Source organism: Pollachius pollachius, assembly GCF_949987615.1.
Source record: "Pollachius pollachius genome assembly, chromosome: 14".
NCBI lineage: Eukaryota > Metazoa > Chordata > Actinopteri > Gadiformes > Gadidae > Pollachius > Pollachius pollachius.
The window spans coordinates 15,584,288-15,610,061 of record NC_136947.1 but is presented as its reverse complement, the minus strand read 5'-3'; the positions used below and the strand labels follow the sequence as shown (position 1 = coordinate 15,610,061).

The 25,774-nt window shown below is 44.0% G+C and overlaps 6 protein-coding genes across 10 annotated transcripts; 5 read left to right on the top strand and 1 right to left on the bottom strand.

Annotated features, from left to right (window-relative positions):
• Nucleotides 1-1,559: 1,559 nt before the first annotated feature.
• LOC307086492 (CCN family member 1-like) lies at nt 1,560-3,726 on the bottom strand (the record flags this gene model as incomplete). The annotated part of the gene is made up of 5 exons (XM_079751719.1): nt 3,618-3,726; nt 3,089-3,299; nt 2,318-2,662; nt 1,975-2,183; nt 1,560-1,856 (listed from the first exon to the last, which is right to left on the bottom strand). Exons 1-5 carry the CDS (start codon nt 3,663-3,665, stop codon nt 1,560-1,562), a joined length of 1,110 nt encoding a protein of 369 aa, XP_079607845.1. The 5' UTR covers nt 3,666-3,726.
• A 3,281-nt stretch (nt 3,727-7,007) lies between these two features.
• bcl10 (BCL10 immune signaling adaptor) lies at nt 7,008-9,431 on the top strand. Its single transcript, XM_079750450.1, has 3 exons — nt 7,008-7,268; nt 7,724-8,012; nt 8,400-9,431. The coding sequence occupies exons 1-3, from the start codon at nt 7,221-7,223 to the stop codon at nt 8,855-8,857; spliced, it is 795 nt and encodes a 264-aa protein (XP_079606576.1). The 5' UTR covers nt 7,008-7,220; the 3' UTR covers nt 8,858-9,431.
• Nucleotides 9,432-9,624: 193 nt separating this feature from the next.
• Nucleotides 9,625-14,892, top strand: LOC307085639 (mucolipin-3-like). 2 transcript variants are annotated; one of them, XM_079750505.1, is made up of 13 exons: nt 9,625-9,742; nt 10,545-10,762; nt 10,861-11,028; nt 11,157-11,310; nt 11,610-11,685; nt 11,769-11,865; nt 12,066-12,165; nt 12,316-12,428; nt 12,836-12,985; nt 13,171-13,272; nt 13,567-13,689; nt 14,063-14,269; nt 14,417-14,892. In XM_079750505.1, exons 2-13 carry the CDS (start codon nt 10,550-10,552, stop codon nt 14,543-14,545), a joined length of 1,632 nt encoding a protein of 543 aa, XP_079606631.1. In that variant the 5' UTR covers nt 9,625-9,742; nt 10,545-10,549; the 3' UTR covers nt 14,546-14,892. The 2 variants fall into 2 exon arrangements, with proteins under 2 accessions (XP_079606631.1, XP_079606632.1); XM_079750506.1 differs by having other exon boundaries at nt 9,675-9,742; nt 10,550-10,762.
• A 189-nt stretch (nt 14,893-15,081) lies between these two features.
• On the top strand, nt 15,082-20,808 carry ssx2ipa (synovial sarcoma, X breakpoint 2 interacting protein a). Of its 4 annotated transcripts, none has more exons than XM_079751475.1 (14): nt 15,082-15,182; nt 16,059-16,204; nt 16,458-16,624; nt 16,753-16,956; nt 17,183-17,293; nt 17,416-17,551; nt 17,639-17,714; nt 17,821-18,001; nt 18,206-18,365; nt 18,643-18,782; nt 19,021-19,194; nt 19,654-19,771; nt 19,892-20,048; nt 20,320-20,808. In XM_079751475.1, the coding sequence occupies exons 2-14, from the start codon at nt 16,162-16,164 to the stop codon at nt 20,456-20,458; spliced, it is 1,806 nt and encodes a 601-aa protein (XP_079607601.1). In that variant the 5' UTR covers nt 15,082-15,182; nt 16,059-16,161; the 3' UTR covers nt 20,459-20,808. The 4 variants fall into 4 exon arrangements, with proteins under 4 accessions (XP_079607601.1, XP_079607604.1, XP_079607603.1 ...); XM_079751477.1 differs by lacking the exon at nt 15,082-15,182 and adding an exon at nt 15,185-15,274; XM_079751476.1 differs by lacking the exon at nt 15,082-15,182 and adding an exon at nt 15,229-15,486.
• A 92-nt stretch (nt 20,809-20,900) lies between these two features.
• On the top strand, nt 20,901-22,259 carry LOC307085612 (guanine nucleotide-binding protein G(I)/G(S)/G(O) subunit gamma-5-like; the record flags this gene model as incomplete). The annotated part of the gene is made up of 3 exons (XM_079750470.1): nt 20,901-21,071; nt 21,503-21,645; nt 21,969-22,259. The coding sequence occupies 2 exons, from the start codon at nt 20,901-20,903 to the stop codon at nt 21,626-21,628; spliced, it is 297 nt and encodes a 98-aa protein (XP_079606596.1). The 3' UTR covers nt 21,629-21,645; nt 21,969-22,259.
• A 600-nt stretch (nt 22,260-22,859) lies between these two features.
• On the top strand, nt 22,860-24,966 carry fuz (fuzzy planar cell polarity protein). Its single transcript, XM_079751514.1, has 2 exons — nt 22,860-22,973; nt 23,239-24,966. The coding sequence occupies exon 2, from the start codon at nt 23,259-23,261 to the stop codon at nt 24,576-24,578; it is 1,320 nt and encodes a 439-aa protein (XP_079607640.1). The 5' UTR covers nt 22,860-22,973; nt 23,239-23,258; the 3' UTR covers nt 24,579-24,966.
• Nucleotides 24,967-25,774: the final 808 nt, after the last annotated feature.

Below are 25,774 nucleotides of genomic sequence, written 5' to 3'. Positions count from 1 at the left end.
GCTCTGTATATGCATTATGTTCATCCCCCGGCTCTCACACGTGGCCTACCAGTAAAGCTTTGCATCTAATAGAACAATGCGATGCTTGTTTCTGAGTCTTGTGCTTATGTAGAAAGGTTCCTCTTTATCTGGTTGAGTACCAGTATGCACTGTGTAAATATCAAATCACACAAGCTTGCCTTGCCTGCGTTGGCAAGAAAAACTCTCATACCTCTTACATAAGATGAGCTTTACACGGCGGATGACAATATCAAAACTAAAGTCCCACGGATAGAGAAAATTGTTGCATTCCTAGTGGTCCTGCATATCAGCTATTCTTTATGAGCCATTGCTGTATGACTAAACTTTTTGTTTGTTTGTCATTAGCAAGGCACAGCAGTTTAATTACAACAAATGGCCGGCTTGATGAAGTTAAAAGCAGCACAACATGTTATAAAAAATATATAAGCATCAACTAATTAAATTGTCTGAATGTGCTGGTTAATGTTGAATGCTGGCAAAGGGAAAATGATCAATCACAATCAGAATGGCAGTTCGGTTAGCGTTTACAAGACTTATGTGCTGTGGGATATTTATTAAGGCTGGCTTTTGCTTCCACCTTTGTTCTATTATCAAAGGCACCAAAAAGACTTGTGTTCTCTTTGACGTAGTCTCACACCAAACGTGTGTATGCCCCGGAGAAAGCAACAGCCCTCTCCATGTTTATTGTGCGTTCCCGTCGAGGGCATGGGAATCGTTTCATTCTCTGTGCGTACGCCTCACTGGCCTGGCTCTTCTTCTGCGCTTGTTCTTGACCTTTGAAGTTCTGTCTGACTACACCCTTGAAATCAGTTTGGTCCTTCAACGTTTTGTTGGGTTTAATGATGGTTTAATAGTATTAATGGCTAGGGGCCCATCCTGTATCCTGGGTCATTATGGTTTTGTGTTGTCGCCCACATCCGTTTAAGATAAGATAATACTTTATTTAGAGGGAGGGAGATTTTTGTGCAGCAGTTACAAAACAAAGAAGGAAATGAGCAAATATATAGAGTGCAAAATAAACAAATAAACAATCCAAGAGTAAAATAGTCAGTAAGGTGCTTACAGCTGGAAATGTGACCGGTTGCTGTTGTAGGAGGCCTTCTAGTTAGGCCTATCGGTGTCGTCTTTCCCTTTCTACTATATTGGCTTACATAGAACATGTATGTAGGGTTTTATATCACTGAATCAGAATGAGCATATTGTCAGAGTATGATAGAAACAAACAGACAAATGCAACGTTAATGCAAAATTCATTGCATATCGTCAGTACAATTATGATATATTCAATGCATACATTATGTATGAAACATATTGCAATAACTACACATTTAGCAATGCCCTGAGCCATAATACATGTGATATGTTGGTTTGACTTAAAAAAAAAAAATACAGAGCCATTGAATGCTACAAAGCTTCACAATGAAGCATATCATCAAGCTCCAATAATATGAAGCAAATCCAAAGTCCTCAGCAGGAGAAGTCTGCCTCGTCTCAACTGCCCCGCACCCCGCCCCTCCCAAACCTCATGAACGAATCAATCAGTGGACGGCGTTGCCTTGCCTGGGGGACGCCCGTGGTCCGTAGCTACTGTCGCTGGGGCAGTCAGGCTCACACTTGCAGGTCTGGATCATCATGACGTTGTAGCTGAAGGTCCTCCCGTCCTGGCAGCCGAAGCGCACAGCCACTGTCTGGGTCCGGTTGGGACGGCAGCACAGACCGTCGGAGCAGGAGCCACAGAACCTGAGCTGGAACTTCTTCAAGCTACCGCAGCCCATGTGGGACAACTTCACCGGTCGGCCGGCGGCCTTCTCGGTGGGATTGCATTTCCCAGACGCCTGTTGTTGGGGGAGACAAAGAAAGTAAATAAACTCACAGGAGGGACAACTGAAGACCTAAAGCTGAAAACATTCCCCGCAGGTTTATATATGTAAAATAAAACACGCGTGTGCATACTTTTGGGCTGGGGAATGCAGTTTGGGTGCATGGGCGAACTTCACACATTCGAGTCTCCCTGGTCAGCTTGCACCGGCTGTTACTGTTGGACAGCCGGGCGGAAACCCCCATGCCACAGGACGTAGAGCAGGGGGACCAGGCACTGCTCTGGGCCGGGCACCTCCCGGGGCCCGACACAAGCATGGGGCCCTCAGGTTCCATCGTGAAAGCTGTGAGTAGAAGGTTGGAAATGAAAGCAAACAAAAATCGGTCCGATGAAAATCGAAATAATTCTCATTGTATAAAGATGACCAGGTTTCTTAAGTTTATGAAGTAATTGTCTACAGTACCTATCTCAACTAACCCGCAAAGGAGCCGTATCCATCGCTTACGAGAGCCAGCTCATCCTCGGCGGCCGGGCTGTGTCCCGACTTAAGTGTCTCCCCAGGGCCGGGCTCTTCCATCAGAGGTCTCCAGCTCTTCCCCCCCTTGTCCGAACAGACCAGCTGCTCACAGCAACGCCCGGGGGATTTCACCAACCGGTGCTTCTCACACCCCGGTTTGGACAGCGTCACTTTATGGGGGCACAGGGAGATGCATGCCACAGCAGCGTCCATACAGGTGCACTGGTGTCTGCAGTTTGGTCGAAAGCTCTCCCCGTTCTGGTAGATCCTGTTGTTGTACTCACAGGACCTTCCTTCTGATTTGGCTGTGGACCGTCATAGAAGAACCGCCCGTTTACATGAGGAGTCAGAGAAACCAAAGGCCCAATCCAGGAGGCAGGCCAAATGACACAGCAGGATCAAATCAAGGACGACGTCACCACATGTGTAGTGGGTGAGATCATGGTTAAAAGTGATGGGCTGTGTGTTTCTTTCAGCTGTATACTTTTAGTCACTTTTTCACTGCAGCCATCAGTTTGTTCAAAGTTAGAACCTAAACGATAAAACCCAACCAGCCACAGATCAATCAATCCAGGGATTTCAACCCTAACCCATCCCTCTCAATGAATTTGATCTGTTTGAACCCCGAAGAAAACAAATTTTGTAACCAAACCGTTGGTTGCAATTAGATGGTTTAAATGTATAAAATCAAACACGGTCAGGGTATTCACACTGGAGTCACATGCACATACCCCTGCAGATGCCGTATGCAGCTCCGTGACCTGCTCCGAAGTTGCATTTCAGCCCCTTGGTGCGGTCGCAGGGCTGCATCCGGCCGCAGTCCTCGTTGAGCTGCCGGCCGCACACCAGGCAGCAGCCGCAGTCGTCCGGCGCCAAGGACACTCCTGCCGCGCACCGCGGGGCGGCGGCGCTGCACCTGCACTCCCTGGGGCACGAGGACGCCTGCAGTACGGCATCAGGAGAGGGACATTCAAGGTTTACGTTTAATACACACTTCTTTCAAAGCAATGAGTGAATGCATGATTGATTTGATGATTGTAAGACTTACAAAACAATAATAGAAAGAATAGAGGAATGCAAATGATACACAATACTTTTTGAACTGAAATGACAAATGACTAAAATATATACTAAAAAAAAGAAAAGCAGTGTGCTCCTGAAAGAGCAAGACTGCACAGGTGTCAAAAGTCATCAATATGTTATTTATAAAACCAAACCATACCAAACCAGAAATCTGTTGAGAATGAAAAACTGCCTCACCAACTTCAACATCCCACATACGATCAGAGCAGCAGAAAACGCCCACATCTTCCCCAAGAGAGAGCCTTGTATTCAACAAGCCAACTCTACGATGCAGCGACGGCCTATCTCTCTCTCTCTCTCTCTGCCTGTATAGTCCCGAGCGGCCCACGAATCACGTTATATACACACACACACGGAGCAGATGTGACGTATGTGTGAGCTGAAGAGGTGTTCTACAACTATGCCAAGAATGCTTTGCAGCGTGTCCTCCCATAAGGCAACCCCCTGACCATCCCCCGCCCACCACCACCACCACCACCACTACCACCACCACCACCACCACCACCACTACCACTCAACCCATCCCAGAACCCCCTGTCCCACTTCCAACTTTCCCTCTGTTTCTCTTTTTATTGTTCATTTACTTTTATTGTTCACTTTTCTTTTTATTTAGCCTTTATAATGTAGCCAACCCATGTAAAATAATACTTTTATATTGTTGCAGGTATACTTTCTGCCAACTTGTAAACTTGAAATGGACGTTCTATGTAATCATTAGTAAGCCTTTTTTTTATGATCGTATATATATTGCTTTGATGATTGTTGATTTGCATATACATTCTATGGTTAGAGATATAACAAAGGATTCTTTTTGTGAAACATATTGCATCTTTAATACATTTCATAGCCTACCGATTTGATATTGTCTCTAAATGATAAGTTCAACAATGACTTCATCATTCCTGTTGAATGAGAGCATCTAAAGGGGGATTCCACATCAGTTCTTGGATAAATATTGAAAGGAAAGGCACATATTTCTTTGACCTGCATTCATTCTTGAAGTGTTATCCAACTCTGTTTAGGCTGGTTCACGTTGTCTGTAGTCAATGTTTTAACTTTCAATGATAAAGGTGAAGCTGATGTTAGTTTAAACAATTCACAGGTACATTCCTGTCCATCATCTACTATGGTGTGGCCAAAGCAGAGTTTATTTAACCTTGACATTTCCAAACAAGAGCCTTTGAGAATGTTTGAACATCCGCATTTATTTTTTTTCCATATTTACAACCAATGAGGAACACAATAAGAAATGTTATTTGCTAAATAAACATGCCATTTGACGCAACATTACATTCCCAATCGGCATGGTTTGTTTCTTGGCAAGAGCCACAAGGACGAAGTCAGTTATTTGTTTCAACCATGTGAAAGTGTAATTCACTGTACAAAAAAACCTGTCTGATGTGAGGAAGTGTTGGCACTCTGTCCACCCATATACAGTGGGGCAAAAAAGTATTTAGTTAGCCTCCAATTGTGCAAGTTCTCCCACTTAAAAAGATGAGAGAGGCCTGTAATTTTCATCATAGGTATACCTCAGCTATGAGAGACAAAATGAAAAAAAAGAAAATAGAAATAGATAGAAAATCACATTGTCTGATTTTTAAAGAATTTATTTGCAAATTATGGTGGAAAATAAGTATTTGGTCAATAACAAAAGGTCATCTCAATACTTTGTTACATGCCCTTTGTTGGCAATGACAGAGGTCAAACGTTTTCTGTAAGTCTTTACAAGGTTTTCACACACTGCTGCTGGTATTTTGGCCCATTCCTCCATGCAGATCTCCTCTAGAGCAGTGATGTTTTTGGGCCACACGGACTTTCAACTCCCTCCAAAGATTTTCTATGGGGTTGAGATCTGGAGACTGGCTAGGCCACTCCAGGACCTTGAAATGCTTCTTACCAAGCCACTCCTTCGTTGCCCGGGCGGTGTGTTTGGGGTCATTGTCATGCTGAAAGACCCAGCCACGTTTCATCTTCAGTGCCCTTGCTGATGGAAGGAGGTTTTCACTCAAAATCTCACGATACATGGCCCCATTCATTCTTTCCGTCATACGGATCAGACGTCCTGGTCCCTTGGCAGAAAAACAGCCCAAAAGCATGATGTTTCCACCCCCATGCTTCACTGTCGGTATGGTGTTCTTTGGATGCAACTCAGCATTCTTTCTCCTCCAAACACGACGAGTTGAGTTTTTACCAAAAAGTTCTATTTTGGTTTCATCTGACCATATGACATTCTCCCAATCCTCTTCTGGATCATCCAAATGCTCTCTAGCAAACTTCAAACGGGCCCGGACATACACTGGCTTTAGCAGAGGGACACGTCTGGCACTGCAGGATTTGAGTCCCTGGCGGCGTAGTGTGTTAGTGATGGTAGCCTTTGTTACTTTGGTCCCAGCTCTCTGGAGGTCATTCACTAGGTCCCCCCGTGTGGTTCTGGGATTTTTGTTCACCGTTCTTGTGATCATTTTGACCCCACAGGGTGAGATCTTGCATGGAGCCCCAGATCGAGGGAGATTATCAGTGGTCTTGTATGTATTCCATTTCCTAATAATTGCTCCCACAGTTGATTTCTTCACACCAAGCTGCTTACCTATTGCAGATTCAGACTTCCCAGCCTGGTGCAGGTCTACAATTGTGTTTCTGGTGTCCTTTGACAGCTCTTTGGTCTTGGTCATAGTGGAGTTTGGAGTGTGACTGTTTGAGGTTGTGGACAGGTGTCTTTTATACTGATAAGGAGTTCAAACAGGTGCCATTAATACAGGCAACAAGTGGAGGACAGAGGAGCCTCTTAAAGAAGAAGGTACAGGTCTGTGACAGCCAGAAATCTTGCTGGTTTGTAGGTGACCAAATATTTATTTTCCACCATAATTTGCAAATAAATTCTTAAAAAATCAGACAATGTGATTTTCTGGATTTTTTTTCTTCATTTTGTCTCTCATAGCTGAGGTTTACCAATGATGAAAATTACAGGCCTCTCTCGTCTTTTTAAGTGGGAGAACTTGCACAATTGGTGGCTGACTAAATACTTTTTTGCCCCACTGTATGTCACCGGAGTTTAAAGGGCCATTACAAACAGGTACAACTCAAGCAGCAGAACAGCATGCAGCATGAACGTCATGCCATGGTTTCCTATACTTTCATGAAATACCTGAAGAAACTGTTGACTTTTGTGGTCTGGAGCATGTTCCACTAAAAGCCATACAGAGTGGTTAGAAATTCCTATATGTTAAATCACCGACCGCTTCACATGCATTCCGCGCGCGCACGCACACACACGCACACGCACACGCACACACACACACACGCGCGCACACACACACACACACACACACAAATTAAACAGCTACTTTAACCTTGCTCTACATAGTAACAAGCGGTTATTTGTTTTCTGAACAGCCCCATTCAAGTATAACTAGTGAATGCATTTTCACATTTTGGAAAATACATGCCAATAAAGTGTCACATTTTAAAAGAATAATATTCACTTTATTCACAAAGGATGGACGCAAAGCATATTGCATATTGTAATGTTACTCTTGTTGACGTCACAAATACGTCATCGATCTGAGAATAAGGAAGTCCGGAGAGCAATTGCGGAGCAGAGGATAATGTCTATGCCGCGTAAAAGATTAGGCGCAGTCGTTAAACAACAAGTTAAACCACAACGATAATGCGAACTCTATTACTTTATTCTCGTGTTGGATTTGATAATAACTCTTAACTTTCTTAAGTGTCCGTTGATTATCCCGGAACACCTGAATTCTTTACTTCAAGGGGCGAGGGATGGATATTCACCTTACAGAAGATGAAATGGCAGACATTAAAAAAGACGTGAGTAGCTTATGCGGGTTCACGATATGGTTTACATATCGATTGAAACTAATTATTCACTCTAAGACCTTACTCTAAGCCCACATGCCCCCCACAGGGGGCATGTGGGCTGAAGTAGGAAATACCCAACTCAACCCTCCCTCCCTCCTTCTTGCGCATAGCAGCCTTACTGAAACCACTCTTTCCTCTTTTTGAGTGGGAAGTGCAGTGCACACTATTTTACATTGAGCTGGTCAATAAGGCCTAATGATAACAACGGTTGTAATCAGTTGTAGTCTAATGATTACAACAGTTGTAATCATTATCTTTCTTTACATTTATATACATTATCGTTGTTGTTTCACTTAATAATAAAATAAAGAAATAGATATAATCTATGTTTTGTATATTTTGAGAGGTCACAGCCCAGGCTGAGACCCTCCGTCCACTAAGCGGTTAGCGCCCTCTCCGTCCAGGTGCTGAACAAACTACGGCCCTACCTGGTCACCAAGATCAGGGCCGAGCGCCACTTCGACTACCTGCGCTCCCGCCGCGTCATGACGCGGGACGACGCCGAGGAGATGACCTCCCAGCCCACGCAGTCCAGGCGCGCCGGCACCCTGCTGGACCTCCTGAGCGACAACCCCCGCGGGCTGGACGTGCTGATCGAGTCCATCCAGCTGTCCCGCTGCCAGAACTTCCTCATCGCCAGGATCACGGACGAGGTCCAGAAGGCCAAGAACGAGAAGATCGAGGCGCTGAAAGGTGATGCCGAGCCCTGGGCTGGTTGCTCCTGCCGGTTTGTTTACTTGTCGGGGCCGGGGACGACGCCAGGAGCAGCGTTTGTATCGATGACAGGAGGCGCACTTCGTCGATTTATAGCGTCTTGTTTTTTCCCGTCCGTTGTCCCAGGGCAGGCACACGTATCAATATGAAATAGTTATGTTCGGATACATCGTATAATAAAACATGTTAAGATGGTAATAAAAAGGTTTGAGTGGTAGTGTGGGACGTACCCTCTCTGTGTTCCCAGGGAGTAAACAAAGTGAAAGGAGAACAGAAATCAAAGCGGTGCAAAAGAAGAATCGCTGACTTCCATAACCCTCTCCCTCCCTCCCTCCCTCCCTCCCTCTCTCTCCCCCCTCCCCTCAGCTGCCAGCACTCCTCCGACCACCAACAACCTGAGCGTCCAGCGAGCCCCCCCCGGCAGCACCAACGACCTCTCCAAGACGTTCTCCGAGGACTCCACCATGCTCTACCACCCGGACGGCGAGGCGAGCCCCTGCGCCTCGGCCCTCCTGGTGTCCCTCGAACTCAAGTCTCAGAAAGACGGCGGGGGCGGGGCCTCCGTGACGGGGTGGGACACGGCGGCGTCCTCCATCATGTCCACGGCGCCCTCCACCCTCCCCAGGCCCGGGGACCCTGGGGCGCCCGCCCTGCCGGAGGAGATGCCGGCGGAGGAGTCGTCGTCCCCGACCATGGACCCCGACACGCTCCAGTGCAGCGGCGGCGCCGACCTGAACTTTCAGCCCCTCAGGTCGAGGTCCACCAGCCCCATGTGTGCTGCTCTGCCAGCCAAACAGCAAAACCCAAAACTGTTCCTGTCGTAACGCCGCCCCCCCACACACACACACACACACACACACACACACACCCCCCCCTCCAACACACACACACACACACACACACTCTCCAGTGTCAAACATGTGTTGGAATGCACCACAATGCAAGTCGGGAGATGACCGTGTAGATGGCGTTGGCTCTGTCTTCTCTTCTTTTAAACGTAATGTCCGACAGGTTGTGACCTCTTTTATATCGAATGTTTAATGTCGTGCCTTTTTCAATAATGATGTTCATCACACACCGTGCCTTGTTCAGCTGAGCGTAATGCAGACATTGTCTCATAAGCTGCAAACATGTTGTGAATTTTTTCACTACAAAAAAAATTATTTCATTATCAATGCTACAATTGTATATGATCACATTATTTTATAATACAATAAACTCAGGAAACGATTATTGTATTCAATATGGGTATGTGTTTCACCAACTGTAGTTATTGTTCTTACTGTGAACCTTAGAGGCTAATGTCATTCCTTACACAAATTGCTAACTAAAGGCTAACTACATACATTTGAGGAAGTACAGCAAAGACATCGATTCATAATACACTTTTTGAGAACCCCTCGTTTCCCTGTTGGTGTTGAATTGCGACCCTTAAAGTTGTATGCATGAGTCTAGGCGTAATGTCCATTGTAAGGACATGAGCATTGCGTACTGTGGTGTTGTCCTACTGTTACTATTCCGAAGAATGAATGGGGAACTATGTTTTATGTTTCGGAAAAACTGGAATCTTCAAAAGTGACGCGAAGGAATGCCATGTCATCATATGGTGAGGACGGATGCAGCGACTTCTCTGTGTGAAGCTCATAAGACCGTGGCCTGGCTTCAGATGCAGAGAGCGACGGCTTGCTCTGACTGTCACATAGAATTTGGTAGGTGACACATTTTTGTGAATTCTTTCATGGACATTTTGGTGTTTTATTCCAACATCATTTTTCAATTGATAGTTTAGGTTTAAAGGGATTATCCCTTCCACCAAACTTCATTGAAAAAAGAAAATCACATATTAAAGAAATGTGGCATATTGTGTGTACAGTTGATATTGGTAAGAAGAGATAATTGGAAGCATTAATGAGAAGGCACATAGTAGAATGAGCATTTGCTATTATATAATCTCTTGTTTTTTTTGGAAGGTGATATTGTAAATCGTAAAACTGATAAATTCATAATTGACAATGTTTCATTGATTAACAGTAAAAGTACTGTACGTGAAATCATAGGGTTAGTGCTGTGTGTATTATGATTGTCTCCACTATTGTTGGTGCAGCTTGTATTTAGAGTTCTTAAATCAGGAGATTCTTGGGAGTAACACAAAGTTACAGCCGTCAACACATGCTGGAGAACCTGTTTGATAAACATCAGAAAGAAAGGCATGTCAAGTTTTCACAATACAGTAGATCTGTGAAAGTTCAATCCAAGTGTGTGGGTGTATATATATACTTATATATATATATATATATATATATATATATATATATATATATATATATATATATATATATATATATATATGTACACAGGTACGTACACAGAGGAGGAGGCTTTCTTTGGCACTCTTTAGGTTAAGGTTTTTAGGTTTAGATCAGGGGGGTAAAAAAAATAACACGTCTAAGGTATTCTCGATTCTGTTGAGTTCTACCTGGTATCTCTTGTTTTGAACCCCTGACTTTCAAGACTAGATGGAGGAGTCCCTTGTAGGCCCCAGGCCAGAGGGGAGGCCCCTGAAGGGCCATCACCGATGGAAGATGGACAAACAGGTCTGTGAGGTGGAGGACTTCAGGAGAAGGCTCAAGTACTTCTTCATGAATCCCTGTGAGAAATACAGAGCCAGGGGCCGTAAACCATGGAAACTAACATTACAAATTCTGAAAATTGCAATTATCACAATCCAGGTAAATACAGTATGTCCAATCTATGTTTTTTTGCACATTGATTTCTTTAATAAAACGTTTGAAAAATAGTTGATTATCTTGTCTATGTTTACCTCTAGTTGGTCTCTTTTGGCCTGAGCAACGAAATGATGGTCAGCTTCAAAGAGGAAAGCCTGCTGACATTCAAAAATCTGTTTCTCAAAGGATACAGCGATCAACATCGTGGAATACACACACTGTACACAAAAACAGACGTCTATGACCATATTCATTATGCCATTGATAGGGTGATTTACATTTTAATTTCAATTACTATTAGTATTCACTTTCGAAGGTATGAACTGCTAATTCGTTTTTGTTGTACATTTTTCTAAATCATCATAAAAAATCATGTTGTTTTTTAATGTTTTTCCAGTACATGAATCTTGAGAATCTCACAGTAGGTAATCATGCCTATGAGAGGGTGGATGGCCTGTACACTCCTCTATCTCTGTGCAAAGAGTTCTACAGGAACAGCAGCATCTTCCCAGGCAATGAGACCTTTGACATTGATCCACATGTGGAAAAAGGTACCATAAAATACAGTTATAGACAGTTACCGCTGAACCTATTCTGAACATGTACTGGCATGAAACGTTTTTAAGAACAGAGGAACTGTTTTAAATGTGCTCATCCGAATAATCATTTACTTATTGTTGAGGTGTTATTTATAAAGAGTGATTCATGGCACAAATGGAAAATAAAATTTAATAAAATAAATAAATAAAGAAAGAGGAAGCCTTGTGTTGGGTAGCTTTTTGTGCCCATGTCTAGACAAAACGTGTTTCTATTCATTATTTACTCTTAATTTTTCTGTTTACTTTCATAGTTTGTATGGCCATATATCCTACAAATGATACTGAAAGTTGGCCAAGACATCTGACCTTCTCTATAGATTTCAAAAGGTAAGTAGTTGATATAATGGCAGAAATGTAATCACTGTTTTCGGAGTGTAGCTTTATAATAATAATTGTTTGTCTGTGTTCAGGCTGCTGTCAGTAAACATCTACCTCAAACTGAGAGCCATCAATCTGCAGACTGTGCGGCACAATGAACTTCCGGACTGTTATCTGTTCAATATAACGGTAGTTGACATAAGCAAGATGCTGACAGGCCATAATCAGGCCGCATTTATAACACAGTAATATATATATATATATATATATATATATATATATATATATATATAATTTTGTATGTGGTTGTTGAAATCCCTTATACAATGTTATTACTATTCACAAACCAAGAACATCACGGAAAAATGCTGTTTTGTTTTTTAACACAGATCATGTTTAACAACCACGCCCACAGCGGAAGAATAAAAACTGAAATAATAAATGATGTTGGAATTTATGAATGCAAAGACTGGAATGTAGCAGACACTTGTAAGTTTTCACATTTTTAAAAAAAGCTTTCCAAAAAATTATAAACAAACAAACATACGCAACACATATTTATAATAATAACAACACATTTATACTGCCATTGATTCAACCAAACTGACCGTTCCTCTCCTCCATGTTCGGTCTACCAAGCTGGAAAGAATGACTACATGCTCTTAATGCTGGATTCTGTGGTCATCATTGCCTGCATCACCTCTCTCATCCTCTGCTCACGCTCCGTTAAAAATGGCATCCAACTCCAGTTTGTGAGTGAGGCAGAAAAAGTCGATTCATTGTGTTTGCGTCACCAAGAATTGATTTTTAACAGTCAGACACTTTAATTATTGTATACTAGGGGTTGCCAATACAGTTGGCTGCAACCTTTATGGTTTCCACACAGGAAAGAAAGTTATATAAGGGCATTTGTGTCCAAAACAACCTGCCAGTTAATGTGACCATCTTGATCAATTTAATATTATTAATAATACAAAGCAACAATCGGGTGGTAGTGATATCGGCTGAAACATTAGCCTACAGCAGGCCTATTGATATATTGATTGCGGAAAAAAGTTAGCATATAAACGGGTTCTACCCACTCCAAAGTAACAGAAATAAATAATTGATGTCTGAGCCTCTTAACATCATGTGTGGTGTATTGTTGTTTTTGTCGCAGGAGTATAATACGTTCTTCCAAACCTACTTCAGTAAGACTGTGCCCTGGGCAGATCGCATGGAGTTTGTAAATGGATGGTACATCCTCATCATTGTGAGTGATACCCTTACCATTGCAGGGTCCATCCTGAAAATAGGAATTCAGACCAAGGTATGATTATTTATCACATTACATTAATAGTGAGTGAAAGAGATTCATGTTCAGCATGTCTTATTTAGAGTCTATAATAATGGATAGTTAATTAAACTAGGCCTACTAAAGTCTTGCAAACAATTCTGTTTTTCATAATTTCATAATCGTTTATCTTGATTGTATGTATATATCTTTTATTACAGTACCTGACCAACTATGACGTGTGCAGTATTTTGCTCGGGACCGCCACCATGCTGGTCTGGGTTGGGGTCATCCGCTACCTCGGTTTCTTCAAGAAGTACAACGTATGAACTCTGTCTTCACTCACATGCCGTTTACTCCCCATTCAATACTAGTGCATTACACTAGATTAGTCATGAAGGAGATGCTTGAGAAACGACAGTGAGCTCAGCCACATGTCTTCAATGAGCAGGTAGACGTCTGGCTCAAAGATGTCTGCATGTTTTTGATCAAACCATTAGTCAGGGACTTGAACCCCCTCAACACTTCACAGTCCTGCTGCAACGTGTAATGCATTGTACTGAGACGGCGCCATGTATTCAATCACAGGCCATTTCCATATCATGGTGTTCTGCTAGATCCTCATCCTGACCCTGAGAGCAGCGTTCCCCAACGTGATCCGCTTCTGCTGCTGCGCCGCCATGATTTACCTGGGATACTGTTTCTGTGGCTGGATCGTGCTCGGCCCCTACCACGACAAGGTACGCCGAACGCACCCTAAAACCCCCCTCAGGCCTGGCGTGCATACGTGGTCATGCCTGCGCACCTCGTCAGTGGAACCCAGATGAAATGCTGCAAAAGAAGAATCTTTATTCCTGTGTCACTCTCGTGTGTCAACACCCAGCTGAAAAAGTATAACTTGTAATGTATTATATTAATGTGAATGTGATATAACTATACCTAATTGAACATTACCAGGTGTGGAGAACCACTCCGAACGATTTGTTGAGACCCCATTTTCAAACATAAAAATGGTCATAGAACAAACCATAGGACATCATACAATCAAATAACCGGAATAGAAGCATGCAGGATAGGATTCCCTCAATGCCGTCCGTCTGAATCTCCTTCCAGTTCCGGACCTTGGACAAGGTGACAGAGTGTCTCTTCTCGCTCATCAACGGGGACGACATGTACGCTACCTTCAAAGCCATGAGGGACAAGACGTACCTGGTGTGGCTGTTCAGCCGAGTCTACCTTTACTCCTTCATCTCCCTCTTCATCTACATGGTGCTCAGCCTCTTCATCGCCCTCATCACCGACACCTATGAGACCATCAAGGTGCTTTCCTCACCAGTCAACGTTGCTTCAGAGGCCGAAGTCCTCTCTAGAGATATGCTGACACATGCCGCTTGAATGATGCGTTATTCATTTGAACTGTCATCTACTTCAATGTCGTTTTTAATGGAAATAATGTTGTTTTTTTAGAGTTGCCAAGAAGACAAGATACCAGTGTCAGAGCTCCAGGCCTTTATAGCCGAATGCAGAGACCATCCTGAATCCGGGCGCTATCTGACTGATAACCAGACTGCTTCCTGCTGTGGCTGCTTTGGATGAACTGTACTCCGAGGCCCTTCCCAGAGATTAAAATTATTGTATTTGCCTTGGTTCAAGCAAGTTGACGTCATCAAGTAGCAAACACATACCCGTTGCACTTAAACACTTAAAAAAACACTTAAATTTAACTAAGCATTTGATTTGTGTTACACAAATGATGTCATTGTTAGCTATAAGAACGGTGCTAGTTAATCTTTGGATAAATTATGAGTTGATGTTTACATTGATGACCAATTTATATTGATGACCAATAGGCGTTTGTGTATTTTTTTAGTAGTGATGAAAGTTATGTAAATAAATGACATATTTTACTAAAGTGTATCTATTGCACAATTAAAACTGACGCTCGGGCCACGCAAGTTAATCTTTCTTAATGCAAAGGAGTCGCAAAAGACTTGAGGCAGTGTCAGTAAAGAGAACAACCTGTGTGTCTTTGTCCCATAACATAACACCTGAGGGCGCTCCACATTTGCATAATCCTCTCTCGGTTGGTTCGCATCCAATGTGCTGTTCAGATATTGGTTGCTTGACAACATGGCCTCCAATGACAGAGGTGTTTAGATGGACGCCGACACGGGAATACACTTAAAAACAATCAGCGCTCTGCACCTTCATGATGTTTGCCGAACGAGTTAAGGTAAAACACGGAGTATATGTTGCGTTCTCATGACAGTGTCAAGTGATCTGCGACACAGTGCGAGTTGTGTGGCTGTGTTTAAGGGACGGCAGGTGTGTTGGCAATACCATTTGTATTTGGATGATGGTTGAATGTCGTGTTCAATGTCGGACTATGATCAGTGAACGTGCTGTCCTCGGTCCGTGTGAGCTAACGTTAACAGTGCTGTAGCTGCCCGCTGTTTATCGAACGGATGATCATGGTGTACAACCTGACAAGGACAATTAACTAATGCAAATGCGTTCAACTTTGTCTCTGTGTTAAGGTAGGATGCTTTAATTGTATGACATAGTAAGGAGGACAGTTAAATCGCGTTATCTATATTATGCCCTACTAAGGTCAGGGTTGTAGTGAGTAAAGTGCGTGTTTTCATAGATAACACATGGCTGCTGTGCTGCTCCAGAGATTAGAAAGCACGAGTTGTTTCAAATGTGTCCACACACGCTCGACATACCGTGTGGGAGATCCGGCAAATTAACATAACGCATGATTAGATATATTAGATATATCAGTTTGTCAGCATTTATTTTACCCTACGACTTTATTTTATAGGAATATAAACTTTAAATTTAAAAGTCGCTGTGCAGATAGTAGACAGTTGTACAATATAGCTTTAGTTGGAGTGGCATGGGAGAGAACTGGTTTGTCTTGTTTTGACATGAATAGGTTGGAGGGTTCATAGTTGTGTAATAGCTTCTTTCTCTGGATCATTATTAATTACACTTTGTCCTGCCTAAGCTTGATGCACACACCCCTTCTTCAACTGTCTGATAGTACAATCTGTGTTGAATGCAACCTCGATTATCTACCCCCTGATTATGTGGAGGCTTATTTCAGGGCTCTGATCCAGCGAGTGCCTCCAATCTGCTGCACAGCTCTTAATCCATCCCCAAGATCAGACTAAACTGATGACCGCGCCTGTGTCCTAAACTTCTTTGATATGGGAGACTGGTCGAGGACTTCACCATTAGGTGTATCTATGGGTAAGTGGGTTGTGCAATTTGAACGCACCCACCACCAGGCTAGGTCGGAAATAGATAGGTCCATGAGCTGTATTCCCAAATCGTCTCCATGTGCCCTATATATGTGTTCTCATTTCCAAGCTGTAACCCAATTCTGTGGCCTTCTGAGGTAGTGTCGTGGACGTGTCATTGTTGTATTACATAATCAAACACATTTTTCTGTCTATAAAGACCAGCAGTGCAAACAGCCTTTTGTTTGCTCTCTCCTTTTTAGAGAACTCTGAGATCTCCAGTATATCACGGGTGACCCTCTCCTCGTCCAGACCAAACCATGATTCACTGTATTCCTCCTCTCTGCCACTGTCCAAAAGCTCACACAATGTCCTAAGTGCCTTCTGCATCGAGGACAACGTGCCACAATGCATTTTATACATCAACCAGGTACTCGCACCTGCACTTGCACTTACTTATACACGTTACTCCAATGCTCCGGTGACTAGTTCACGTCAAAGCTGCATCAACTCCGTGTCCTCTGTCCTGCCTCAATACCTACCATTCCTTCATCCCAGGAGCTGGTTTCGTTAGGCCTCCCCTCCATGTGCATCGCAACGCCAGTGGAGGCCACGCTGAGCTCCGTGCCCGCCCTGAACGCCATGTACGAGCTGTTGCAGGCGCAGCGCCGCAGCCAGCGCTCCCTGGAGGAGCTAGAACGAGATCTGCTGAGGACCTCCAGCACCCTGGAGCACCTGCAGACCGGCAACTACCGGCTCAAGGTACCTTGGGTAGCGGGGGGGGGGGGGGGGGGGGGGGGGGGGCGGCGGTTGCGTGTGTTGTGTTTTTTAAAAAACGCTGCCACTGCAATGTAATGTCAATACTTATCTGCTCTTGTCGGAATCCATGAATATCTTAACATTGATTTTTGTCCAAGGACGCAAAGGTGAACCTGCAAGGCCTGTGATAGCTGTATTTCATAAAATGCATTGGACAATGTGTCACCAGGATCAGTTGGAACTACTGAAGAGGGAGAAGTCTGGACTACATGAGAAGGAGCGACAGCTACAGCTTAAAATTGAGACCTTGCAAAGCTGCCTGAAGTCTGAAAAAGAGGAGGTTTGCATTTTTAAATTCTGTCATTTTCTTGAATAGCAGTGTGTGCATACACAATACACAATACACAACAATACACAAGGGTGCATTGGACTAATCTAGTTTTTTTTTTTCTCCCTTGACAGATCCAGAAGCTCCAGAACATCATCGCTGGCCGTGCCTCCCAGTACAGCCATGACGCCAAGAGGAAGGAGAGGGAGTGTGTCAAGCTGAAGGAGCGCCTGGGTCAACTGCTGATTGACAAACGGGATAAGAAACTAGGTCTGCTAGCCGCCTGTCGACAGTCTCTTATCGTGTGGGTTGGGGGGTGTTTGTGTGTGTTCTGAGTATTCGGATCAATTCCAACAGCTATAGACGTTTTGAACTACCTGGGTCGATCGGACGGCAAAAGGATCCAGTGGAAGACGGGGAAAGCTGGAACCAGGTAGACTGGCTCATTATTAGAAATATAATTCTGGGCAGTTCATCCTGCGTCTGCCCTCGCTTGTCACAGCAGTTAAAACCTTGCCATGTTTCTTATTCTTCTCCAGCCATGAGGGAGACATGTACAAGTCTCTGCTGAATGACTACGAGGCTCGCCAGCAGTCTCTGATGGTGGAGAACAGCGAGCTGAAGAAAGTTCTCCAGCAGATGAAGAGGGACATGATGTACATCCTGAGTCCACACAAGCCCTGTGCCAAAGGGTCGCCCGGAGACGACAGTCACGAGCGGGTACCTTCTTCTGATTGGTCGAATCCGTCATTGATGTTTAAAAATGTGTTAGTTTATCTACAATAAAAAATCATCCTTAGTTATGCCTCACCTCGGAGTGAAGCTATTGATATTGTATTTAAGTGGCATCTTGGCATTCATATCAGCACCTGAACATTTCTTTTAGTTTGTCATGAATCTTGACTCCCCTGGGTCTTGTTGTAGGGTTTCCCTCAGGCTGGTTTGGAGGGGGAGGAGGAGATGGGCGAGTGCAGTAGGGAGAACCTGGACCAGTCCTGTGAGCAGGCCCGGGAGCAGCTTACCAACAGCATCAGGCTGCAGTGGAGGAGGCTGAAGAACCACATGGAGAAACTGGACAGCCAAGGTACTGCTGCGCGGTCACACAAGCTAATCCCAACGCCTCGGTATGATGGAAGCTTATGTGAGGCATTGACTTTAAAGCATAGGGATTGTATTATTCATCGGGGTGTTGATATGGTCAAATCCATATCCGCAATAAGAGTCAGCGGAGCCATATTGGCCATTGAATTATCCGTGTTCGGAACGTGAAGATTACTCAATGATCCTAATATCCTACCAACACAATAACCCCTCCCAATCACGCGACTTGTCTTCTTATCTTTTATTTGTTGTCTTCCTAGTGTCCCTGGCCCAGACCCAGCAGCAGTCTGGAAGCGCGGAGGCGGTTCCCAGGGAAGTCCACGAGGAGGAGATGCATAGGATGAGGCTGGAAGTGCAACAGGGCAAGGATTTCATTCACACCCAGCAGCAGCTCCTCCAGGTGGGCCATGGCAAACACGCGCTGCCACCAGACTTTAGACACCGACTTTTAGACTTTATAACAGGGCTTTCTCTCTATTTTTTTCATATTTGTTTTGCTGTTGCCTCGTCTTTGTTTCAGTTTACAGACTAGATACAAAAATGCAAGCGTTCATCATAGTGAATTGATGCAAACCTGTTTACAACCAGCAACTGTAATGCCTATTGGGCTTGATCTGCCTGCCCGCCCTCCCCAACAGAAACAACTGAACTCCTCGTTCGACGAGGAAACGGCAGCGCTCCTCAACGACTGCTACACGCTGGAGGAGAAGGAGCGCCTCAAGGAGGAGTGGCGGCTCTTTGAGGAGCAGAAGGGCAACTTTGAGAGGGAGAGGAAGAACTTCACAGAGGCGGCCATCCGACTCGGACACGAGGTAGGCCCACTATGAGTCTCAGGTCGAGGACGTAGTGCACGGCACTGGCCAAAGACATGTTGGCGCTCTAGGCAAGAGATCATTCCTCCAACGTATTGTTGCCCTCCACGTGCAACCAAAGCCCCCCTCAAACGTTATTGGTCTATACCACTGGGACTAAAAACAGACACCAGACCCCTACCGATGACTAAATATTGTCCCTTTGCTTACAGATTCTGCATTCATATGCAGCCATCTGTTCATAGATGATGCATCATATGACACACTTGCTTATTTAACTTGCCTTCCAACCTGAACATCTAGTATGGACTGAAGCGATTCTATACATAATCTGTTTGCCCGAAGAACGTAGTCCAATAATGCACTTGTTGACCTAACACTACAATAAATAATAATAATAATAATAAACTGATCAGCAAGTCTTGACAGTAACTTATTTTTTCTATTTGTGTCCTATAGAAAAAAACATTTGAAGAGGACCGTGCTGGCTGGCTCAAGAATCAATTTCTTAACATGACCCCATTTGTGGACCGAAAGAGATACTCCTTGTCTGACTCCCAGAGTGCCTTATCGATCAGTGAGTGATCACCTTGACTATACTGTTGGTTATTTTAAAACTGGTTGACTTGGACTAATACCTACCAATGGGCATCTTGGATAATTATAACTATTGACTGGATATATATTGTGTGGGTAGGAAGTGAGCCAGAGTTGCCGCAGTCTTACACACCAGCCAAACTGACAAAGTCCTCCACCTACACTGCGTTCTCCACTCCGTATTCTTCCATCAGTGCTGGCCTGCCATCCACAACAGAACTATACCGTACACTCCACCTTATACAACCCGACACAAGGTTTGTTGCATCACTTGATTCAATTACTATTGTTATGAATGTTTAGCTCTGTCTATAGAGATGTTGTTTTTTTTTTGTCAATCACCAGATACTTCACCTTGATCAGTTTTTTACTTATGTATGCAAATATAAGAAGAATGCATTTTATATTTGATTAAAAAATGTATCTAAATATTCCAGTTGAAACCAACTATTAACATCGCAGTGTATCAGTATTTGACTTGTGCTCTTCTCTGGTTATGACGGCTGTCTTTCTGTAACTTTCTTTCAGACACTCGAAGCGAGGGAGCTGGCAAGAGTCCAGCAGCCCCATTCGGGCTGAGAACCCTTTTGGGAAATCAAAGCGTAGTGTCCGATGTAGAGACCCTTGTATCCTCTCTCTTGACAAAGACGATGACAGCCCCCTCTGAGGACACTATATTTATGGAGTATAATTAGCAAATGGCTTGGCAGACTACATATTATGCGCCATCAACACTGCCTCAGGATGCCACTGACTTGTTATTTTTTCAAACATGGATCTTCACCAAGCTTGATCACAAAGGAGAGCACTTTAATTATATGTTTGTTTATCTTTTTCAAACTATTTGGGTATCAGCCAAGCACTTGTCTGATTACTTTAAGAACACTCCGTTTACCCATCTTTGGATTTTGTTGTACTTCAAAAGACTTTTGATTGAAAAGTGTTTTAATGAAACTCACTGAGAAATATTGCTTATCTAAATGATAAGCAACGTGTGCAATAAAAGTTTTTGTATTATCCAATTGTTTCACATACTTGTTGTCTTCCATGTATTTGCCCCCTAGTGAATTGTTAAAAGAACTGCACCCAAAAAAATAACCGGAATCCGGATGTCATCATCTTTTGCTTTTGTCCCCCAGTCTTGTATCTCTTTAGCTAGAGAACTATCGCACCGCACAGCATTATATTTACCAGTCACCATGTCCAGTTCTTCAAATCTCGTCGCCATGAAGAAAATTGTGCAGCAGCTACGCTTTGAGGCGAGCATTAACAGAGTGAAGGTATTTATTGAATGATCTTAAATAACTAATACACCTGGAAACCATCCGCTAACGGGGCTAACGTAGGTGGGCGACGGCGTTAGCAGCTAATGCTGCTCGGGAAAAGAAGGGCGTGGGACTCGAAGGGAGGCTGTTGATATCCTGTGGACTCTGGGTGTCAGCACGATGAAAACCCATTTTAAAGAGGGTCGCGTTAACAATGTCTCGATACATTGTGGCGTGATTGACATCATAGATCGGTGTAATGCAGTATTTATGTACAGTCCTTGTGAAGCGCCCTAAGGCGCCCCCTGTTTGCACCCACCGAAATGATGAATCAACCGAAACGATCGAAATTTCTATCTACTGAAAAGTGTGCCTGTGTTTATTTTACATCAGTGTTCATAAAATGTACTTATGTTGGTGTGTCACTTTCGTTCTCTCGTTTACAGGTGTCCCAAGCTGCTGCAGACCTCCAACAATTTTGCATGCAGAATGCCATGCAGGACCCTCTCCTGACCGGAGTGTCGTCCAGCACTAATCCTTTCAGACCACAGAAAGTCTGTTCCTTTTTGTGAGACCACTGCATTCATCGGTACGTATTTAGTCTTCTTATAGTTAATAACGTCTACATATTATTTTTTCTTGCTTGTTAATCGATTTAATTGGTAAATTGTAAACTTTGCATAGAAATTCGAAGATTGTTTTTCCCATTCCATTTAGATATCTAATAAAAATGTAACTACACTCATGAAAACAATGAACACCATTTTACTGGGATGGGGGGAGAGATAATCTTTGTATTGCTTCTTTGTGAAGAGGTTGGATAACTGACAATGATGGCATTCATAAATAAGTATGTACTAGCAAAACGAAATAGGTTGTCTTACCGAAATATATTTTGTATTTGTTCCACAGGCCTTCTGTTAAGTGCTACAGGGAAAAGTTGACCTCAACACTGCTCTTCATGTCAAGCCATTATAATACTGCCACGTGATCTCTTTTGTGTCGATAAAGATGAAATCGTGTCAAAATTGCCATCTATTTTCAACCCGAGGAGAAGAAAGACGGTTTTATTTTTCATGGCACAGTGTGATTTTTTTTTTCCAATTAAATTATTGTGCCTTTTCTAACGTTCTATTTTAGCCATCAATGTTCTTGACTTTTTTGTATTTAAGGATTAAAATACATTCTTTACTACTCTCTCAAGTAAGCTGCATTGTGTGTCTTTTTATCATTTTTATTTTTACAATGCAACATTATTACGTTTCTCATTATGATAAATAGTGTTATATTATCATTATTTCTGGCATAATTTATGGCCAAAATTCCCAAAAATTATTTATGGGTCACTTGAATTTATAATCTTTATATTTTTTTTGCCTCAGTAAATTTTAAAGTACCGCACGTTTTAACAGTTATTAATTATGTATCGACATGGTAATTAGGTCTCAATTCAATGCGGGTTGAATGATCAATGTTCTCAGTAGCGCCCCCCTGCGTCAAATATTGAGAAGGGTCGAGCTGCAGCTCCACCTCCTTAGGCCCCTTAGTTGGCCAATGGGGGTTGAGCATGACCTCCCAGTTTTGTGAGCCAATGGGGTAGCAATTAAATGAAGACGGGGGTGGTTAAATCCGGTAGTATCGCGAGACTCAAAAAGCGGAAGTCAAGAAAAAGGAATTCCAAAGACACAATTATTTTAGTTATTCTAACTTCATACTGAGCTCAGGCATGTATTTCAGTATTAATAGTTCGATAGAGTGACATGTTGGTATCTATTGATGAAACTGCTTTAGCCATGGAGGACTTTAAGGTAGAAAAATCAACGGTGTCATGTGACCGGTGTGCCATGAGTTGCTGTGGAAACACGAGCCGCTTGGAGTTCCTGTTACTAGTCCATCTCATCTCATCCAAACCATAATGTACTAACTAATATTAATATTGGACACTCTTTCCTGTCTCATAATGTACCAAGATAGTACAACGATGCCTTTTCTACGGATCAGATGAGTCCTTTGTCAGGTCTAGAATTAGATTAGCCTTATTCAGGTAAATCAGGTTAACTTCATATCAATAAGGAGAGTTTTTAAATCGGACCTATCTTTATTCCTGCAACAAAATATTCTTCATAAACTTTACTTTATGCACCTAATATATCTTAATGTATCGTATCTATAATTCCAACAGTAACAAGTGTCCCATGAGAGATGATGCTGCAGGATGGCTCAACGCAGATCCTCTGCTTAACTGCAAACAGTGGCGTTCCTCTGTTCACCAGGGGGGCCTCAAAACAGCTCCCCTTCTCCGTCATCGGCTCCCTGAACGGAGTCCACATGTTTGGAGATGGCCAGGGCGTTGTGTTGTCCAGCTGTCAGACTGACTGTGGCGGTAGAGTTGTATGGCGCGTCTTCCACGATAGCGTCATGCTCATTGCTGTCAACGGAGGACATCGGTCAACGGGCATCAGTCAAGGCCATGTCAAAGGGGAAGAGCTGTTCCTGGAGCGGCTGCTGGAGAACGTGTGGAACTGCATGGTGCTGGTGCTGGGACGGGAGGAGCTTACCAACGTGAGGAATGTGGAGCGGCTGAAGAAGGACCTCCGTTCCTGCTTCGGCCTCATCGACCAGCTGCTGGAGGACAGGCACCAGGGCATCATGGGAAACCTGACGCACTGCGCCGACTGCCTGCTGCCCCCCAACCCCGCGCTGGTCCAGGAGGCGGTGAACGGCTTCACCCAGTCTGTGGACAGTGAGTTTGGCTGCCTGGTGGTCCACGGCCGCGTGGCGGCGGCTACTGAGAACTGGTGGCGCCTGGCACCGCAGGAGGTGATTCTGCTCTCCGCTCTGATGCGCATGCTCTCTTCCTCTGGCTCGGCCTCTTGCGACTACCCGGTGTTCCTTCCCCAGGGCAGCCCCACGGTGGCCCACCGGCTCCTCCGCTTCCAGCTGCTCCCAGGGGCCGACGTGTGCGTGCTGTGCGGCCCCACCCCTTCCCTGCAAAAGGCCCAGAGCGACCTGGTGAGGCAGTTCTGGTCCCCGTTGGTGGAGACGCTGAGGGATTGCCTGGCCGTCGGAGAGCGCTGCCTGCCCGGCACCGTGTCCCTCCGCGTCCCCGACGTGCTGGCCCTGCTGGTCCTGAACCGGGAGGCCCGGCGCTCCGTCTCCTGCGTGCGGGCCAGTGCCGAGGGCAGCCCCACCCTGCCCTCCAAAGCCCGCTGCCGGGAGCTACTCAGGGTCTTCTACATCTTTGCTGCCACGCGCTACTTCAGCCAGGAGGAGGCGCCAGTACCCGGCGTTCCGGCAGAGGAAAAGGCCCAAAGGAGAAGCAGCGCTTCTGGGGACTTTGTGGCTGGATTTCCCCACCAGCCCCTGCAGTGCTATCTGGTCACAGAGGAGTGCAAGTGCTACGGCCTGCAGACCCAGCAGCATCAGCTGTTCCTGCTCACCCCGCTCTCGGTGCCCACCTTCGCCCTGAGGAATGTTGCCACGCAGACCCTCTTGGCTGTCACAGCAGACACTGGGTTTTAAAGAAACATTTCTTACTGAACATGTTCAATGTGTTTCAGGCACAGGCTTTGTTTATGGCTATCTACTGTTTTTCAAACGGGGACTCACCAGTCCATAGTATTTATTTTAAATATGAATTTGGTTTACTGGGAGTTATTCTGTGTCACTACATACTGGGGATCAGTACAGGAAACCACAGTGTCTCAAATTCACGTACAACACCAAAGGGAGGTAACTTGTGATGTGACTTAGCAACTATTGCAAATAGCCCTTTCTGTTATTACTTAGCTTACTCTGTGACAGTGTAAGCTTAGCTTTGTGATTGAACCTATACTTGAATTATTCACTGTGAGAGATCAACTGAGACCTATAACCCGAGGGCAATGTCTGACCGTTCTTACTGTTTATATATCCTGTTGTTTCTGTCCCTGTTTATGTTGCCTTCAACCCTATGATTGCTTCATTTGAAATATCTAATGATTGTCTAATACTGACATTGATTATTCTGTGTATTCTTGCCAATTGAAGCATTAACAATTATGTGTTGTTTGTGTCTGGATATCGATGTATATTCAAACAGATCAGATTATTAAATGGAATGAGATGAAAATGACCCAAATCGAATCACAGTGACTATTAATGTGAGGAGCTCTATTATGCTATAGCCCACTGAAGAATATATGTTTAATTGGATTACTGTGAATTATAATATTTAAGTGGATGTGGTTGGATATTCAAATGTGGCAAAATGATAGTGGCACTGTTATTTGTTATGTGTTCTTGAGCGTTGGTAGAGAAGTGATATCTTGCCAAAGCACAGGGTGTTCAAGCCCTCAAATTTAATCAAAGTTTGTCCTTACCACGATGGTCTAAGCTGTTGCCAATCCATGATAGAACCCTGTCCCTTGCGTGTGGATGTTAAATGTGTGAGGGGGAAAGTATTTTAAAACTTTTAAGTAACTCCTGACTGGAAGAATGGCTGGATTGACAGCAGCTATACAGAGAGCTGACCTTGTTCCTCCACCTGACATTTGCCCTACAATAGTCTACAATATGCCATCCAAACTCAAAACAGAATGCAAAGCATGGGCTTCAGCCTTGCAGAGACAACTGGCTGGTATCTACTTCTGGTTTCCAGGGGTACAACTTCCTGTGGTATTGTGGAACTCTTTTTAGCAGTTAGATTTATATCATGAACTCAGATGCATATGAAGATT

What these genes read in the sequence shown, in the direction of transcription:
- LOC307085639 (XM_079750505.1), top strand. Translation starts at nt 10,550, where the DNA reads ATGGAGGAGTCCCTTGTAGGCCCCAGGCCAGAGGGGAGGCCCCTGAAG. An exon ending in TTCTCTATAGATTTCAAAAG is followed by an intron (nt 11,686 to 11,768) that starts GTAAGTAGTTGA and finishes GTCTGTGTTCAG; the next exon opens with GCTGCTGTCAGTAAACATCT. An exon ending in AAATAGGAATTCAGACCAAG is followed by an intron (nt 12,986 to 13,170) that starts GTATGATTATTT and finishes CTTTTATTACAG; the next exon opens with TACCTGACCAACTATGACGT.
- bcl10 (XM_079750450.1), top strand. Translation starts at nt 7,221, where the DNA reads ATGGATATTCACCTTACAGAAGATGAAATGGCAGACATTAAAAAAGAC. An exon ending in TGGCAGACATTAAAAAAGAC is followed by an intron (nt 7,269 to 7,723) that starts GTGAGTAGCTTA and finishes CTCTCCGTCCAG; the next exon opens with GTGCTGAACAAACTACGGCC. An exon ending in GAAGATCGAGGCGCTGAAAG is followed by an intron (nt 8,013 to 8,399) that starts GTGATGCCGAGC and finishes CCCTCCCCTCAG; the next exon opens with CTGCCAGCACTCCTCCGACC.
- ssx2ipa (XM_079751475.1), top strand. Translation starts at nt 16,162, where the DNA reads ATGGGAGACTGGTCGAGGACTTCACCATTAGGTGTATCTATGG. An exon ending in CAAACGGGATAAGAAACTAG is followed by an intron (nt 17,552 to 17,638) that starts GTCTGCTAGCCG and finishes CAATTCCAACAG; the next exon opens with CTATAGACGTTTTGAACTAC. An exon ending in CCCAGCAGCAGCTCCTCCAG is followed by an intron (nt 18,783 to 19,020) that starts GTGGGCCATGGC and finishes CCTCCCCAACAG; the next exon opens with AAACAACTGAACTCCTCGTT.
- fuz (XM_079751514.1), top strand. Translation starts at nt 23,259, where the DNA reads ATGATGCTGCAGGATGGCTCAACGCAGATCCTCTGCTTAACTGCAAAC.